At 42.8% G+C, this 19,274-nt stretch overlaps 1 protein-coding gene across 1 annotated transcript in view; it reads right to left on the bottom strand.

The window, feature by feature from the left end:
• TSPAN12 (tetraspanin 12) overlaps nt 1-10,972 on the bottom strand; it is a 71,546-nt gene extending 60,574 nt beyond the window's left edge. Inside the window, exons 1-3 of the mRNA XM_056118115.1 lie at nt 10,865-10,972; nt 10,482-10,627; nt 9,473-9,611 (exon numbers count right to left, since the gene is read on the bottom strand). Of these exons, the coding sequence (XP_055974090.1) occupies nt 9,473-9,538 (66 nt within the window). The 5' untranslated portion in view covers nt 9,539-9,611; nt 10,482-10,627; nt 10,865-10,972. The remainder of the gene's footprint in view (nt 1-9,472; nt 9,612-10,481; nt 10,628-10,864) is intronic.
• Nucleotides 10,973-19,274: the final 8,302 nt, after the last annotated feature.

Raw genomic sequence — 19,274 nt, 5'->3', positions numbered from 1 at the left:
TCTGAGTATAATAAACTATTTCCTCCAAGCCAGTTATCTCTTATTCCATTGACTATACAATAACTTAAAATAACAAAACCCATTAAAAAAAGAGGACTAGCAGAGGACCAAGGATGAGTTGATTAAAGATGAGGCCACATGCTCTACTTCTCTAGGTGGGTCTTTAAAACCTTCTAAGTTTCATGGGAGCTGAGAGGTCTAGTAATGTGCTGTTCTTATTTAATTACCACAACTTCTTTGAAGTCATAAATAATTGTCTTCTCTTTATTGCTCTTCAAAGTAATAACTTATCTGGGTTTCTCTATCTCTTAATGTCTTACAGACCGTTTAGCTAATTTTCAAAATCACAGCTCTGAGACAGGTGTCAATAAATGATCATTTTCATCACTTTGTGTAATATATTATTAATGGATGCGAATATACACCATTGTATTTATAACAAAATATGCAGTTATTTTAAAAAACAGACTCAAAAACATTTCTAATGTGGTCGAATGATTCACGGAATGGGTTGAATGGGTTCTGAAGTCATTCTTTTCAAAAAATATGTACTGATGAGCTGCTCTTTGCTAAGCAATGTAAGATACACTGGAATAACACCCTGGGCAATAAACATACACCAGCTCTAGTCTGGTGAAATTAACCAAGTGCAGAGGACACACATTAATCAACTCCTCAGAGATTCAATGTGTAACTGCAAACTTTATTAAGGAAAGGAAAGGAATAATACAAATTGGAATAAGAACTCCTTTTGGGCTCACTGACCTACTCAATGGGGTCGAAAGGACTTCTCGAAGAGAACCGAGATCAGAAGGATAATTATCAAGTTAATGAGGAGAGAGAGGTTAAAAAGAACATTCATGTCAGGAGGAGGAGCGAAGGTCCCAGAGTGGAAGGCAGTATCATCTCTTCAACAAAGGGAACTCAGCAGAGTTTGAGGATGGGAAGGCGGGTGCAGGAAGGAGCAGATGAACTCTGAGAGTCATTTGAAGGCAGATGGTCTTGACCACAATGATAAAGAGAAATCACTGAATCAAAAAGAAGTGATTTGAATTCTAGCTCCAGCTCTGCACATTTCAGTAAGATTTTGGGTGTGTCAAAATACATTCCCATATACAATTCTCTATTAATCTTCCCTAAGATTTGAACACATCTCCCTAAAACTGGTCACCTCGAATCCTCTTGAATTATGTGTGTCCCTCCCACTTTTTTTCTATCTCAGTTAATGATCTATTCAATGCTTCAATGACAGACACTGATAATTTGGCAGGCATCTGAACCTCTCCCTCCTCCTCTGTCCTACAGTGAATTACCTTCAAATCCTCCAGATTGTTCCTGCAACAAGTCTAGTAAGTACCTCCCCCTTTCCTGCTCTTGCTGGCTAGTTCAAGCCCTCAATCTCTTTCCCAGGCAACTGCAATAACCTTAAAATACAGAAATTTCTGGCTGATAGAGACTACTTCAAACTCACCCTTCTGTTAGCTTTATGAAGTTCTCCTGCTTATATAATTCTAGTAGCTGCCCCTTATTGCTCCTCTCCAACTCCTATTTCCTCTTCCCCCAACTCTTCCCTTGAGAATAAATTTAAACTATTTAGCAGGGCACAGAGAGGCCCCCCTCAGTCATCCTTTGGCCTCTCTCTTCAACCTGTTTCCTGTCCTGTCCTTCCCACACATATTCTCTATTTAGGCAACAAAGGTCTTGTTGTGCTTCTACAAAATGCACGGTGCTGATCTCCCAACTCTCTGTTTCAGCAGTCCCCGCAGTCTGGTATGCCATCAAGCCCCATTCTTGCAATTTTAATGAGATAAGCAACCTTACTTCCAAGTTAAACACAGTTCACACACTTATTTGGGGGCTGTTTATTTTGGAGCCACATCCAGCTATGTTCAGGGCTTACTCTTGGCTTTGTATTCAAAGAGCACTCTTGGCACGGCTTGGAGGACCATATGTGATGCCAGGAATTGAACCAGGTCGGCTGTGTGCAAGGCAAGCACCCTACTGGAAGAATTATCTCTCCTGCCCCTACTTTTGTACAGACCTCACTGAACAGTTATCTATTGATTGCTATCATTTTATTAATATTTTATGCAATCATCCCACTCCACCAGATGGTACATATCATTTCTAACAGCCCCATCAACTAGCAGAATATTAGGTGGCCCAAGTAATGAAGACTAATATATATGAGATGAATAACTGCACATTAAAATAAAGAGAGATGGTTTTAGGTTGCTAGACAAGCTAACCAAATGGAAATATTGAAGAAAATAAGGAGATGTTTTAACATAAATAAAGCTTTCTATCACTGGAATTTTTCCAAGAGAGATGCTTGCTGAATTACAAGATCAAAATTTATGTGTCGGGTCAGGAGCTGACTTAAGTGTTCTCAAAAGTCCTTTAAACTACAAACTTTGCAATTCTACTTGGCCCTACCATCTTCCTCCCTAGGAATTACCCATGCATTATAACTGTGCACAGATCATCAATGTAAAGCATATCAACACAAAGTCTTATCTTACAAGCAGCTTCAAGAATAAACTTTTTATTATAATGTTAAGTCAAGCCACATTAAAGCACTAAGAACAATTTCATTCAGAAAAGTGGCTTAACACACATGGTCTGAGAAAATAATAATGGTACCAACAAATATAGTGCATGTAATAGCAAACAACTGAGCTAAAATGAGATAGGTCACCTTAGTAAGCAATCCTAATTATTAATCTAAAAGTACACATTATGAAAGCAATTTAGAACTCCTTACTAATAATATTTTTCTAATGTTCCAAAATGAAATAAAATAATTTAACCGTCATGGAAGATGATTAAGTAATTATGAACACTGCGGTTATATATTAAATATTCTATCTTCTTACATTTTGTTCAATATTGCAAACATAAAACTTATTGTTCAAGGAAATAATTAGAAAATGACACAAATGTTATATTATAGAAATACAGTTAATACACTTAGCAGAACATTACAGTTTATCTTACAAAATACTTAGAAAAGGCTAGCTCTCAATGCATGTTTGTAAACATAAAGTTTTCTGTGTTATAAATATATTCTAACTTTTTCTGATTACACTTTTGTAAAAGTACTGTGTTATTTTCTAAACCAGAATTTTTATATGTGTAATATCTTCTAAACTGATTATGAAATGTACACCTATAGTTTCCACCAAATAATAAGGTCAGTCTCATAAATCTATTTTAAACTTCTTAAACTGTCTGAAATACATAATATATACTCTCATGGAAGGTGAATTAACACAAATATTTCTGTGATCAAAGCTGCCAGATGTCTAATGCCAGCACCCTTGGCTTTCCTTCCTTATGTCCAATCCATTAGCAAAGAGTCAAATGCGGAAGAGAAACGGAGAATTTAGTTACAGTTCTATTTCTAAAGCTGGAAGAGTAAATTTCTCAAGTCTCAGTTGGCTCATCTTGAAAGTGCAGAAACTTAACTACGTGCTTTTAAAATTCTACTCCTTAAAAAAAAATTAAGCTGTTATCTACTGATATATAAAGGTAATTAAATCTTATTTAGAGGCTAGCAGCCCAATGTACTTCTCAGTACATGCCTGTTTCATGTGCCCAGGCCTATTCACTTTGCTTTTTGGTCACTTCATACCTTACCAGTTTCCCTTCAACCATGGCATGAGAAGCTACAAAAAAAAAAAAAAAGCAAATAAATAACAACATTTGCTAACGTGATAGAAAAATCAACAACAGAAATAATGCTAAAATGAGTGCAAAGCCTGCTTGTGGGTATCATTAAAGACAAGCATCTATTTATTAGAGCTGCATGTATCAATAGCATCCTGGTGTTGTCCCAATACTTTTTATAGATCACATTGTCTTAGAGACATGGACGCCATAAATCCCACTCTGATCCAGAGGTCTTGCTTTACGCCTACATTGTCCAGACAAAACTATTAGCAAAAACATCCCTTTCCTCTGCTCTAAAAAAATGCCGATTTTCACAATAAATTACCTGGAACCCTTATCATAAGTGCAAGGAAAAGATGGATAAAATACCTCCTTATGGGCTGGAGCGATAGCACAGCGGGTAGGGCATTTCCCTTACATGCAGCCAACATGACCGACCCTGGTTCGATTCCCAGAACCCCATGTGGTCCCCCAAGCACTGCCAGGAGTAATTCCTGAGTGCATGAGCCATGAGTAACTCCTGAGCATCGCCGGGTATGACCCAAAAAGAAAAAAAAAAACTCCTTATATCGTTGCTGTGCAGTTTAGCAGCAGTAAACTCCAATTCAGCTTTCGTCCATGCCCCTGCAAGTGACTGTTCTGACTAGGGAAAGGTAAGTGATGGGATGGGAGCTGACCGCCCCCTCCTGTAGCAAAGATCTGGTCTCTTTGCCCCCTACCCTCTCTCCAAAGGCATCCCTTAAGAATCACACCCATCTTTGCTTTACTGATTCACACTATATAAAAAGTGCACTGTACTCTGCATCTAAAGTTTATTTAAAACTATGAAAAACCCTTTGTTAGAACTCCCCTATTCTTTAGCAAAAACTGCAAAAAAAAAAAAATAAACCCAGTGAATTCCTTTCATAGCATAAATCTGAGAGGCATCAAATAAAAATTTTCTTTTTAAGAGTAGATAGATGCTGTGTGACTGTCAACATCCACTTGTTAAGAATCTCTGCAAACACCTTTGGCTCACCCTGGAGAGCCAGAGGAAAAGAAACAGAGCACTGAGCCTGGGTCATTTCATCTACCTCATGCACAGCCCACAAGCAGAACTAGATTTCCTGTCCACTTTTGAAGCTTTCTTCTGTAAATTTCTTTTCAAAGTTAATCAGTGTATTTTCTCTCTGGGGCTACTTTCTTCAGTAAGAAGTGAAAAGCAGTGGTGCTTATCTGATGGTCAGAAAGGGTAATTAAAAATTGAATCGATGAAACATTACCCTTTCAGAACATAATAAACATAGCTGATGAATGTATCTGCTCACCAATTTCAAGAATGTCTCAAAGAAAACACCCATACTTTCAGGAGCAAAATATTACTACCTAAGTATCACAAACTTCTGATGTTTTTAGGGCACAGCCAGTAGAGTACTGGCCTTGCACACAGCTACCCCAGGATTGACCCCCAGTACCATATATTTATCCTGAGTGCAGCCAGGAGTGACCCCTGAGCACAGAGACAGGAGTAAACCCTGAGCACCACAAGTTGTGCCCCCCCCCCAAAAAAACAGAAAAAAACAAACACTGTCCTCCTGTTGTTCATCGACTTGCTCAAGCAGGCCCAGTAACGCCTCCATTGTGAGACTTGTTGTTACTGTGTTTGGCATATTGAATACGTCACGGGGAGTTTGCCAGGCTTTGCCATGTGGGAGAGATACTCTCGGTAGCTTGCCGGGCTCTCTGAGAGAGGTGAAGAAATCGAACCCGGCTCTGCCGGACCGGCTGCGCACAAGGCAAATGCCCTACCACTGTGCTATCGCTCCAGCCCCAAAACAGAAAAATAATTCTTTTTTTTTTACAATAGAATAAGGCTTTATTTTTAATAAGTTTACCATTAAAATAGTAAAAGTAGGATATCTCAAGTGAAAAACCCATTTCCTTGCTTAATCAGGGCTAGAAGGTGAATTATGGTCTCAAGAGTTTTTATCTCCACTTCTATTCAGTTTTGGGGTCACACCCAGCTATGCTCAGGACTTAACTCCTGGCTCTGCGCTTGGGGCTTGGAGGTCCATTACGTGGTGCTGAGAACTGAACCAGGGTCTCTTGCAGATAAGGCAAGCGCCCGAACCCCACCCAGTACTATCTCTCTGGCCTCTCCAGAGTTCTCAAGGCAGTCTAGTCACGGACACTGCATCACATATACCTTTTCCCATCACAAAGCCACCACACTCTGGACACACCAGTATGGCCCCATATCTTGCTGCTAACTTGCCACAGGTGTCATGAGACTGAGCATCTTTAGGGGCTTAAGCCTGCCACTCCACAGATGGCATGTCAAGGTAGTTCCACAGCAATGATCTTGCAGGTGCCGTCAATTACTTCTGCTTAGATAAATCTATGCCTTAAGCTTTAAAAAAAAAAAAGTAAACACTCGGAGCACATTTTTACCAAAAAAAATAAAACTAAAAATGCATTGTTCTATTTTCAACTCTCAGAACAGCAAAACAAATTTGTGGGGGCCTTTGGTAGCTTTCTCAATGAAGATTTCTTTTTCTTTATGCTAAAATCCTGGAGTAGGGGGCAGGGGCGGGAGGTACCAGGATTATAGAACCAGAGAAGCAAAGTCCATTGAAAATGCTGAATGAAGAACACACTATAGCTCGCGCTCTCACAATGAGGTGGGTAGGTTTCTCAGCTCTGCAGCACCAGAGGCAAAAAAAAAAAAATTCCTTCTTCACAGCTGGGGTATGGAGTGAGATCTCAGAGGTGAGGTTTACATGCCACGGATGGCAAAGTTTTGTTTTATTTGCAGTGAGAACGAGCGCAAAGACGACAGTCCTATTGTTCCCAGTGAAGAGCTCTCAGCAGCAGCACCTGCCTCACAGGACCAGGGTCTTCGAATGCAGATGCTCAGGCCAGACACACTGACCCCAAAGCTGCATTTGAAAAGGATGTGCAGGTGGTGGCTCGCATGCACGTGGGGCTGGAGGACTGCTCTGGAGGACTTGGCCTCGGCCCGTGAACAGCTAATCTCTTCCTACCAAGGATGTTTACTTCACTGAAAATAAAGTTTCCAGTAGGACAACTTTTACTACACTGGCAGGAAAGAAAAAGAGGATTTTTTGAATCCCTGTTCTGTACTTACTAACAAGTTGCTAGATATATCCGAGGAATTTCTTTTAACCTAAATAAGAGAACTATTATCGAGGACTGTTAAGAAGATTAAATGAGAGCAGGTAAGGCGGCCCACAAGAGTATCTGGTTTGGGGCTGAAAAGTGCTTCTGACTCCCTTTAAGAAATCCAGGATTTGCAAATGCTGCTTTAGCTCTGAAAGAATACAGTCAACCTCCCAAATTTACCATAACAATTTCATATAATTCTAACAAGAATCCCATTACATAGTTTAATTGAAAATAATGATTTTGAGTTCATATTCATAGAGAAATCTTTTTTTCTTTTACAAGGAAAGAAAAAGCTTATTATCAACAAATCTATCTTCCCTTGCTCTTCTCATGCTGGCTTATCTGATCGCAATTATCCCTACAGGAATACTATCATAACATCATTCCATTCTCAGAGTTAGTTGTGGACTCTTACTTCTGTTCACAATATTTCTACTAATAGTACCTAAGTATTTACTTATAATAACTCTAATTCTCATCAAAACTCTAAAAATTAGAAAACTGCGTCCTACTCTATAAACCAGGAATCCGGGCACTAAATGTGCCTAAGAAGAACTACATAACTAAATGTTAGTTGCTTTGTTATTGATAGATGTCCCTTGACCTAGCAATTTCACTTTTGTGACACAAACCCAAAGGAGAAAATTTAACAAAAACAAAGGGAACATACCTATGAATAGGTTTATTTAATAGGTATGAGTAAATGTGTTTCTGTTTGAAATAAAGGAAAATGTAGAATGATGCATTTTGTGCTGTTAATATGAGGAATTTTGTTGGTGAGGAAATACCGGAGAAGGGGAGGGTTGGAGTTAGGTAGAACAACCTGAATAAACTGAAACAAGCACATTAAACGGGAAAAGGTTAGAGAAGAAGGTAAGACCAGCTTACATGTGGCTGACCAGGATTTGATCCCTGGTACTGCATATGGTACCCCAGCCTCACGAGAAGTGATCCCTGATCTCAGAGCCAAGAGTAATTCCTGAGCATTGCCAGGTGTGGGCCCCAAACCAAAATATATAACATTTTACAATCTATCCTTTTTCAAAAAATCCTTGAAGATGTTGAAGGAACAGGTGTTTTGAAGCAAATATTATTCATTACTCAGAAAAGCAATGCTTTTATTGGGCCTTCCAAAGCAATATTTTTTGTTGAACAAGAACAAAAATCTTAGGTACTTCCCGATCTTTGGTAAGTGACTCACCTACTTAGTTTGCTCATCCAAAAAGTAAGGAAATTCAAATTAGGTCGACTTTAATCCCAACTTTAGTAATAAAAATGTAATGGTCATAATTTTTCTAAGTATAAAAATAATAAAATAGTAAAATTTATAATTTTATGAAATTATAAAATGTAACATTCTTAATTTTTAAGAAGTATAAAATGATAAGATAGAAAAGCGTAAAAACACATATGGTATATAAAGTTTCAAATCAGTTTCATGGCCAAGCATGTAATTTAATAAGCCATGTTAAGAATAAGTATTTAGAATTAAAAACTACAATAAGCTCAGCAAGTGACTTTCCTTTTCCAAGTGGTGAAGTTAACTACACAATGCTTCAATTTTTCATATTGAGAAAAATAGTGGCCAATTTTAATATCTTTCAGATTAGTCCGAAATAAGGATTAATCTGTCATCTTCAAATGGAGTCATCCATAGAGGAGGTCAACTAAAATGCCATCCTCCAGATATCAAATGTAAGACAAAGGGTTAGTCAATACCAGTCATACAAGTAAGTTACATACGAAGATTCCTAGGAGAAAATTTTGACATAAAAAACAAAAACAAAACCCCAAAATTGGCAAAAAGTATCTAACTAAGTATGATAGCTTCCTAAAGTAAGGTTCAATTTCAGGTACACATTTCCCTTATAAATTTCAAAAGTAACACGGTTATTAGCGACAATAAAAACGTGTGCCTGGGTGCAAAGCTTAAAAATAAATCACCAGATCATAGGGCATAATGATTTCCACAAATATGTTACATTTTACGTTTTTATTTTTTTCAAAAGCATACACAAAATTCTTAAAACTTTGCTAACTTAGAAAAGTTGCGTGGAAAACATCTTTTCAGATGGTATGGAATCATCTTGAAAGAAAAAAAATTATCCAGTCTTTTGAGAGGATATCCGGACATGAATTCTTACAAAAACAATAAAATTGCTTGCCCCAACCAGATTTTATAGGCGAAGAGAACAAGGAAACAATTTACTGCTTGCCAGTTATCTGAAATTCCTGAAAACTAAGTTCCCTTATTAGTCGTGTGTCATCATTTTCTTATCAGCAAGCACGAGCACGTGCATTTATTTATATCCCCAGATTAACTTCGAGTCTAATTTTACTGTCACTAGTATCCAGCGCTGGGTTTTTTTTTTTTTCGAAACATAAAGGGAATTTGATCAAAGGGCATTTTATTTTTTTTCTTAAATTTTTATTAGTGAAACACCATGATGTACAGTTTCAAAGGGCATTTTAAAGGCAAAATTTCACTCCTCGAAATAAAATAATAGGTGTGCTTCCTGGTAATGAATTCACGTTTTGCTCTGTCTTGGGGAGCAACGTGCCGGGTGGCTGTGGCTGGTGGGGGGCGGGGGAGTACCGTACCCACCTGTTGGTGCCGCGGAACCCTTTCACTTACCCAGAAGAGCAGATTGAGTGCGTAGAGCAGGCAGCGGAGACACTTCACGGAATCTTCTCTGGCCATGGTGAGCCCCGGGAGGGAGAAGCCCCATCCTTTCACCACATCCTACCCGGTGGTGCAAAGCAGCAGCAGCGATCTGCAAAAGAACAGGGAAACCCTCACCACTGTGCTCCCCGCCTCCCCCGCGCACCGCACCCCCGCCAGCCCCGCCAAGGGGACCAAGAGTCTGAGACATCGCTCGTTCCACTTGAGAACCGACAAGAACCGCAACTCCCCGCAAAGTTCCAAAACTCTGCTGCAGAGGACACCTGCTGCAGACAGAGACACAGGGGTCCCGGGATGAAGGAAGGCGCCCCCCGTCCCCGGGAACCAGGCGGAGACCCCAAGTGTGCGGATGCAACCCGGGATGCCAACTCCCCCCCCCCAACTCCCCCCCAAAGCATGCCCTTTTCGAGAGGGCAGCTGAGCTGGGAACCCCACCTACCCGCGGGACCCGTCGCCTGCGGCCCCGCGAGTGTCCGCTCAGGAGTTCAGTTCCCGGACACCCCCAAACCCACCCCACCCGCACACCCCCCACCCCCACCCCACCCGTGTGAAGCTCGGGACCCGCCCGGCGACTCGGGTTTCCTGGGGAGAACGTGAGAAATGATGTTTGGTCCCTGGGATGATAGATTAGCCGGGGCGGGGAGGGGCGCGGGGACGTGAGCGCCGCAGCAGCTGTGCCGACGCCGGGTTAGTCACTCGGCGCCCCCCGCCCTCCTCCTTCCCTCCCCGGGCCGGGGCCGCGACCCCACGCGCTCCCCAGCAGCCCCGGGGAGCACAAAGCCGAGCGCGGCCGCGCGCCCCCCGCAGGGCACGGGGGGAAGTGCAGGCGGCGGGACGCGCGGAAGCCGGCCGCGACTCGGCGGGGCAGCCCACACGGCTCCGAGGGGGAGTCGTCGGCGGGGCGGGCGGGCGGGCGGGAGGGACGCGGGGCAGGAAAGGCGTCAGACGTGCGGCCACTCACCCCAGGCGCCCGGGGGTCGTTGCAAGTGCGCGGCGGGGGCTCATCGGGGGTCGGGACGCTGCTCCCGGGGCGCCGCCAGGCTGCAGAGGCTCGAGCGGGAGACGCGCTGCCTTCTCTTCCTCTCCCCCGATCGCCGCCGTCGCCTCCTGGGAAAAAGAAAGGGAAAAAAAAAAAAAGTCCTGGGCAGCAGTTGCTGGAAAGTCTCCGCTAAGCCACCTCCCCGCGCCGCTGTCCCTCCCAAGTCCTCGCCAAGTCCGGACGAGGCAGTCGCGGCTGCGGCCGGGGCCAGCGGCGCAAACTCTGGGCGCATGCTCGGGCCGCGGGCTGCAACCGCTGGAACCCGGGGGGTGTTTCGGGTCCCCCCCGCCAGGGACCCCCCTCACCTCTCCAAGGGTCGGGCAGCGAGGAAGTCTAAAAACTCCCGGGAAAGTCTGCGCTGCAATCTTTTTTTTTTCCTTTAAGGAGCTGTTAGGGAAGGAGGTGTCTGCCTGATCAACCCTAAGGAAACAGGCAAGCAGACTTTTATTATATGAAAAATATTTGTGTTTGAGAAGGGGGGCCGAAGGAGTGGCCCAACCCAATTCCTGCAGTGAGAAACGAGTTTTCACAACCTTGCACTGGAACCACCTCCTGTGATTTGTCATTAATATGGTGCCCTGGGAGCCTTCTTTATAACTTTGGTGCACTCCCTGGTTTAAAAAAAAAAAACAACCAGTTCTTTCCCGCTTCCAAAGCGCGCTTAGAGCGTGAACACGAATGCAAGTGCATGCGGGTCTGACGTCTAGAATAGAAATAAAGAACTTAAAACAAAAACAAAACTTTTTTACACTCCGGGGTTTTTGTATTTTCTCCTGATAAGATTGTGTCTCTTAACTGAGCGATTTATTTTAAATTGTGTTCACAAATAATGGAAATAATGGATCTCTGGATATTTTATAGAAATTCTAAAACTCTGAAGTAGTGAAAGACTCTTTCCAAGTATCCCTCCCTGTGGAAATAAGTTTCCCACTTAAAAGTCGCTGGATCAGACCCCCGTAGAAAATTTTGAAGATTATACTTGTGATATTCAACTGTTCGATGATGAAATTTCTCTGATAACTTTTGTGCACATTGTGTGGCAAATAGAACTTTTCCGCCTAATTATCTTGTAATACAAGCAATGGCTTTGTGGCCGTATAATCATGGAAGACCTCCTTAAATTTCCTTGGGGGGTGAAAAGAAAAGAGGAATCTTGTGCGCATCATTGTCTGTCTGGGATCGATTTTCACTTGACCAGAGTTGCAACTGGACACACGCTTACTCGGCTTGAAGTAAAGTCAAAACCCACAAAGAACCTGAGAGTTCTGGGTTAGGGTAGGAAAATTCTTGGCAAAAAAAAAGTTAACTAAGCCATATGTAGGGCAGAAAACATAGCCCCAAAGGGTTGGGGTGGGGAAGAGAAAGAGAGAGTGAGAGAGAGAGAGAGAGTGAGAGAGAGAGAGATCATTTTTTCAGATAACCATAACTGGCAATAAGGTGGCTTATGGAATCACAGAGAAGTTACCCAGTGTATTCTCAATCACTATATCCTCTACTCAAATTAGAGCGCATGTCACTTCTAAGAAAAGGACTCAGCTGAAACAACCAACTGACTCAATGCTATTGGTGCCGCACATTCTGCTGAGATAAAAATATCCCCATATCAAGGGAGTCCACCACTGCTATTAAAATAGCTAAACGCAGTCCAAATATTAGAAAAAGAACAGAGATCACCTTTAGAAAAAAGTTATGTGCCTTTAAATTCCTAGACATTTAAGAATTTTTTTTTTACTTTTTGAAGCACCCCTTTAGATGCTCAGGGGTTATTCCTGGCTCTGCACTCAGGAACCATTCCCGGTAGTGCTCGAGGGACCATATGGGATTCCAGGATCGAACCTAGGTTGGCCTCATGCAAAGCAGACACTCTACCTGCTGTGCTGTGGCTCCAGCCCCAACTTTAAGGATTCTTGGAAAAAACAATTTTACAGTATGGAGCTTTGGACTTTAGTCTCCCCTGTTTGTTTGTTTGTTTTTTATAGAACTAAAAGATACAAAATATGGGGCTTAAAAAACTTAAAAGTTCTGTGTGAAACTTTTGATATGTCGTGTCTTTTTAGTTCTGGTTGTTGGGCCACACTGGGAAGTGCTCAGGGCCTACTATTGGCTCTACTCTCAAAGATTGCTCCTGGCTAATTTCAAGGGACCATATGGGGTACTCTGGATCAAACTCTGGACACAAGGGTGCAAGACAAGTGCCCTACCCGCTGTACTATCCCTCCAGCCCCTGACATGTCATGTTTTTAAACCTATTTCAAATCCAAAGTTTTAAATGATGACTCCTGTTATCACATTCTAGATCAGATGATTCTAAAATTGCTGTATAACAGAATCACCTAGAACTTTTTTGAATTCCTAATGCCCAAGTGTTCCCCTAGATGCATTAAATTAAACTTCTGCAAATGTGGCCTGGTCATCTAGATTATTTGAAGGTAAGGTTTGAAAACCATTGCAGCTAGTATTGTATATTTGTCTGACAACTAGCATGTTACTCTTCTGATATACAATGTGTCCACTAATGTCTTGGATAGCTTTTCTCATGATCACAAAATTTACCCAGGTAATAACTCTTTTTCACTATCACTGTCACTGTCCTCCCGTTGATCATCAATTTGCTCGAGCGGGCCCAGTAACGTCTCCATTGTGACAATTGTTACTGTGTTTGGCATATCGAATATGTCACGGGTAGCTTGCCAGGCCTTGCCATGCAGGCGCGATACTCTCGGTAGCTTGCCGGGCTCTCCGAGGGGGGCAGAGGAATCAAACTCAGGTCAGCCATGTTGGCCGCTTGCAAGGTAAACGCCCTAGCCACTGTGCTATAGCTCCAACCCACTCTTTTTCAAAAAGGAAAAAAAAATCATTTCCTTCTATGGATTTCCCTTAGGATTAAGGAAAAGTCTCCCAGAATTTTGCAGAAGGTTATCTTCTATGACCCTCAGGACCCATCACACATACATGTTTATACAAATTATTGCCAAAGAGCATGGGGCTTTCCCAAGATCAGTTTAGGAGACATTTCCTGTGTATTCAGTCAGTATTCCCTGAAATACATGACAAGAGGAGAATAGAAAAGGCCAGAGCTATAGCATGGTAGATAAGTCACTTGCACACAGTACACTTGGGTTCTATCCCCAACATCATATATGATCCCCTGCACAACATGAGTGACCCCTAAGCACCAAGCTAGGGGTAAGTTCTGAGCACTGACATGGAGGGACCCAAAACAAAGACAGAAAGAGGGAGAGGGTGAGGGTGGAGAGAGAGAGAGAGGAGAGAAGAGAGAGAGACTAGATAATTGAACATAGATATTTGTAGATATTTATTTGAGTAAAGGAGTGAGAGAGGTAACTAATGAGCTGATACAACTGTTCTACTCTCCTGGTCCTTGTAATAACAACCCAACTGTGAGCCAACTTCTCTGGAGGCACTGCTTCATAAATGCCTTCAGTTTCTGAAAGCCACTGAAATCAAAAGCTACTGATATTGGGGCTGGAGAGATAGCACAGCAGATAGGGCATTTGCCTTGCACGTGGCCGACCTGAGTTTGATTCCCAGCATCTCATATGGTCCCCTGAGTACCCCCAGGAGTAACTCCTGAGTGCAGAGCCAGGAGTAACCCCTGTGCATCGCCAGGTGTGACCCAAAAAAGAAAAAAAAAGCTACTGATATCAGCAAGCACTCTACGAAAGCTCAGTTCAGAGCAATTCCATCCCATACCATAAATTTACATGTCACACCCACATTTGCTTTTATACACCATGATTAAAGGATTGCTGAACTAGGCACTCTCATACAAAGCCCAAGGAGACTTCCCCGAAAGTTTATTCAAACCCAGTCTCTGTACAAAATGCAAAGATTTGGACTTATTTCACCAGTTTATAATTGGTACAAATAATCCAGTCTTTTCGATAAATAGTGAATTGTTATTATGAACTCAGATTCCCCAAAGTTATCATATTTACTCTCAAATAATGTGTAACTCTAATGCCGAACTTTCCTGATTTAGAAACCCAAACATACAAGGCTTAAGAAGTATTCTTGTTGTCAGAAGTCTTCATTTACAGTTCTTTGAAACCAACTGTAAAGAAAAGGAAGAAATACAGTCTCTATTTACAAGCAGCTGCCAAACCCTACATTTCTTGCAAAGATCCCTCTGGAATTACTCCATTACACCACTACATCAGCTTGTTGTCATGCACACAGTGCAAGCAGGAGAAAGATAAACAAATAGTTACCATGAATATTAGGCATCTGTCTTCATCTGCTGTCACTGTGATTCACTTGCTGTGTTTGGACACTTTCGGATTTCAGGGCCAGGGATGGCCCAGCAGTGCAGAGCTACCTTTGCAAGCCTGAGGCCTATGAAGCTGTGATTTTGATTCTAGCACCCTAGAGTGCCATATCAGTGGTTCTGCTGTTTAGGATTTCCAGTAGCACAAAAAGCTGTGTGGTCTCCAGCATACTCCAAAGAAGTGTGTGCACACACTTCAACTAAAGTGAGCCACTTCCACAGAGAGCCAGTACCAAGAGTGTGTAACTCCTGGTCTTCTCAGAAATCACCCTCACTGCAAAAAAAAAAAAAGGCTAATTTTTTGGCTTGCTTTTAATTGAGCTTTCAGGAGTCTATAACATTACATTAAGAAAACTTTTCCTGAGCCCATTTTTTGCATGTAGCCGTCCAGTGATGCCAGCACAATTTGTTAAAGAGGCTTTCCTTACTCCACTTCACATTTCTTGCACCTTTATCAAAGATTAGATGATCATATGATTGAGGGGAGATGTCAGTGTATTCAACCCTGTTCCATTGGTCTGCAGTTCTGCCTTTGTTCCAGTACCATGCTGTTTTAATTATTACTGCTTTGTAGTAGAGTTTGAAGTTAGGGAGGTTGATTCCTCCCATTTTCTTTTTCCCAAGAATTGCTTTAGCTGTTCGTGGGGGCTTATTGTTCCATATAAATTTCAGGAGTGTTTGCTCCATTTCTTTGAAGAATGTCATGGGTATCCTTATAGGGATTGCATTGAATTTATACAATGCTTTCGGTAGTATTGCCATTTTGACAATGTTAAGTCTCCTGGCCCATGAGCAGGGGATATCTTTCCATTTCCTCATGTCCTCTTTTATTTCTTGAAGTAGTGTTTTGTAGTTTTCTTTGTACAGGTCCTTTACTTCCTTAGTTAAGCTGATTCCTAGGTACTTGATTTTCTGGGGCACAATTGTGAACGGGATTGTTTTTTTCATGTACAAAAGTAAGATCAAAATGGATTAAAGACCTCAACATCAGACCAGAAACCATAAGGTACATTGAAGACAAAGTTGGCAAAACCCTTCATGACATTGAATGGTATCTTCAAACATGCCATGCCACTGGCCGAGCAAGTGAAAACAGAGATAGATAAATAGGACTATCTTAAACTAAGAAGCTTCTGCACCTCCAAAGAAACAGTGACCAAAATACAAAGACAGTCTACAGAATGGGAAAGGATATTCGCCGAATACACATCTGACAAGGGGTTGATATCCAGGATATACAAAATATTGGTTAAACTCCACAAGAAGAAAACATCCAACCCCATCCAAAAATGGGGCAATGAAATGAACAGAAACTTTCTCAAAGAAGAAATCCGAATGGCAAAAAAGCACATGAGAAAATGCTCTGCATCATTAATCATCAGGGAGATGCAGATCAAAACCACAATGAGATACCATCTCACACCTCAGAGACTGGCCCACATTCAAAAGAACAAAAGCAACCAATGCTGGCGTGGATGTGGCGAGAAAGGGACACTCCTTCACTGTTGGTGGGAATGTCGACTGGTTCAGCCCTTCTGGGAAACTGTATGGACGATTCTCAAAAAATTAGAAATTGAGCTCCCATTTGACCCAGCAATACCACTCCTGGGAATATATCCCAGAGAGGCAAAAATGTATAGCCAAAGTGACATCTGCACTTGTTTGTTCATTGCAGCACTCTTTACAATAGCCAGAAACTGGAAGAAGCCTGAATGCCCAAGAACAGATGACTGGTTAAAGAAACTTTGGTACATCTACACAATGGAGTACTATGTAGCTGTTAGAAAAGATGAAGTCATGAAATTTATATACAAGTGGTACAACGTGGAAAGTATCATGCTAAGCGAAATGAGTCAGAAAGAGAGGGATAGACATAGAAAGATTGCATTCATCTGGGGGATATAAAGTAACAAAGTATGAGATTAATACCCAAGAATAGCTGAGATCAGCACCAGGAGGATTACTCCATAGCTTAGAGGCCAGCCGGGCATTCTAGGGGAAAGGGCAGTTCAGATAGAGAAGGGAGCACCAAATAAAGGGTGTTTGGAGGATCCTCCCAGGAGGGGAGATGCATGTCGAAAGTAGACTATGGACTAAACATGTTTGCCACTCAATGCCTCTTTTTCAGACCACAACACCTAAAAGGAGAGAGAGAACACAGGGGATTGCCCTGCCACAGAGGCGGGAGGGATGGGGGGATGGGGGTGGGGGGGATATTATCCATGGTGGTGGAAAATGGGCACTGGTGGAGGGATTGGTATCTGATCATTGTATAATCGAAACCCAAGCACAAAAATTGTAAATCTACAACTGTACCTCATGGTGTTTCACTAATAAAAATAAATAAATAAATAATTAAATAAATAAAATTAAAAAAATAAAAAATAAATAAAAGAAAACTTTTTAAGGGGGTATGGTGCTGCCAGCAGGTCAATCTATACCTGTGAGGCAAGTGCATCAGCTGCCTGATGGAGCCTTCAGACTTCCAGATACCCCAAAATTGCTTCTGTGCCTTTGGCCAGACCCCAAAAACTTGGGACAAAGTTTACCAAGAAAGTAAATGGCCAAAAGTTAGGTATGTAGGAAACACACCCACAAACCACTTCCGGCTCAGTTATATAGTTGGAGGCATGGCATCTCTGGTTCCTGATTGAACTGCTTAATGGCCATGATCCCAGAGACTCAGAAACAAATCTCGAAACCCAGTGGCTTTTGGCAGAAATGTGTCCGGTCCTTGCAATAGGTTACTGGTGCTGGGCCACCCCAGGTGGGAATAGGTTTCGTGCCTTGGACTATTCCCCCTGGTGGCCTGGTGGTTGCCATCCTCCAGAGGCCACTGGGCAGTCAGGTTTGGCCCGCAGTGATGAGGTATACAGGGCTTCATGGGATGTGGGTGGAGCCAGTCCTGTCCTCCCCACCCCAACGAGACCCCAAGTCATTGTCCATGAATGGTCTATCTGGTTCCTGATCAAGCTGCTTAACGGCTATGATCCCAGAGACTCAGAAACAAATCTCGAAACCCAGTGGCTTTTGGCAGAAATACGTCTGGACCCCACAGCAGGTTACTGTCGCTAGGCCACCCCAGGGGGGAAAGGGTGTGGTCACTCTGCCTGCTCCCCTTCGGCAGCTTGGTGGCCACCATCCTCCAGAGGCCATTGGACAGTCAGGATTGGGCCCACAGTGACAAAACTTGTTGGGCCTCATGATTTGTGGATTGAACTGGTCCTGTCCTCCCCATCCCAATGAAACCCCAAGCCATCGCCCACAAACAGCCTTTCTGGCTCCTGATCAAGCTGCTTAATGGCCATGATCCCAGAAACTCAGAAACAAATCTCGAAACCCAGTGGCTTTTGGCAAAAATGTGTCCAGACGCTGCAATAGGTTACTGTCGCCACCCCAGGGGGGAAAGGGTGCTGTCCCTCCGCCTGCTCCCCCTTGGTGGTCGGTGGCCGCCATCCTCCAGAGGCCATTGGACAGTCAGGCTTGGGCCCGCAGTGATGAGACACAAGGGGACTCACGTGATGGGTGTGGAGCCGGTCCTTTCCTCCCCACCCCAATGAGACCCCAAGTCATTGCCCATGAACGGCCTCTCTGGCTCCTGATCAAGTTGCTTAATGGCCACGATCCCAGAGATTCAGAAACAAATCTTGAAACCCAGGGACTTGAAGCAGAAATGCGTCCAGACCCCGCAGTAGGTTACTGTTGCCAGGGACCCAGGGGGGAAAGGGTGTTGTCCCTCCGCCTGCTTCCCCCTGGCAGCTAGGTGGCTGTCACCCTTCAGAGGCCATTGGACAGTCAGATTTGGGCCCACAGTGGTGAGTCATTTGGGGCCTCACGGGATGGGGGTGGAGCCAGTCCTGTCCTCCCCACCCCAACAAGACCCCAAGTCATTGCCCACGAATGGTCTCTCTGGCTCCTGATCAAGCTGCTTAACGGCCATGATCCCAGAGCAAATATCTCAGGAGCAAATATCTGAACCCAGCAGGTTTTGGCAGAAATCCCTCCAGATTTAAGTGTTAAAATTTTGGAATTTCAAAATTGCGCGGCCACTACTGCAGCCATGCGACATCCTATGTTATTCATAACCAGAAACAGAAAACAAATTGTCTACTGTTGCCTTTTCAGATCTAAGTGTTGGGATAAAATCTCAAATAATAATGGTGGATCTGGTGTCAAAATATTAAATTTGATCAAAGTAAAGAGAGAGAGTAATGTGGAAATCATCTGCCTCACAGTAGGGGGAGGGTGTGGGAAGGGGTACACTGGGGTTGTTGGGGGTGGAGAATGGGCACTGGTGAAGGTACAGATGTTTCATTGTATGACTGAGACTTAAACCCGAAAGCTCTGTAACTGCTCTCACAGTGATTCAATAAATAAAATTATAAAAATCACTTCTTCACTTAATCACTTAATCCCCGTTATTCATC

Source organism: Sorex fumeus, unplaced genomic scaffold (genome assembly GCF_029834395.1).
Source record: "Sorex fumeus unplaced genomic scaffold, SorFum_2.1 ptg000037l, whole genome shotgun sequence".
NCBI lineage: Eukaryota > Metazoa > Chordata > Mammalia > Eulipotyphla > Soricidae > Sorex > Sorex fumeus.
Note: the sequence above shows the minus strand (reverse complement) of the source record. Positions and strands in the feature narration are given on the sequence as shown.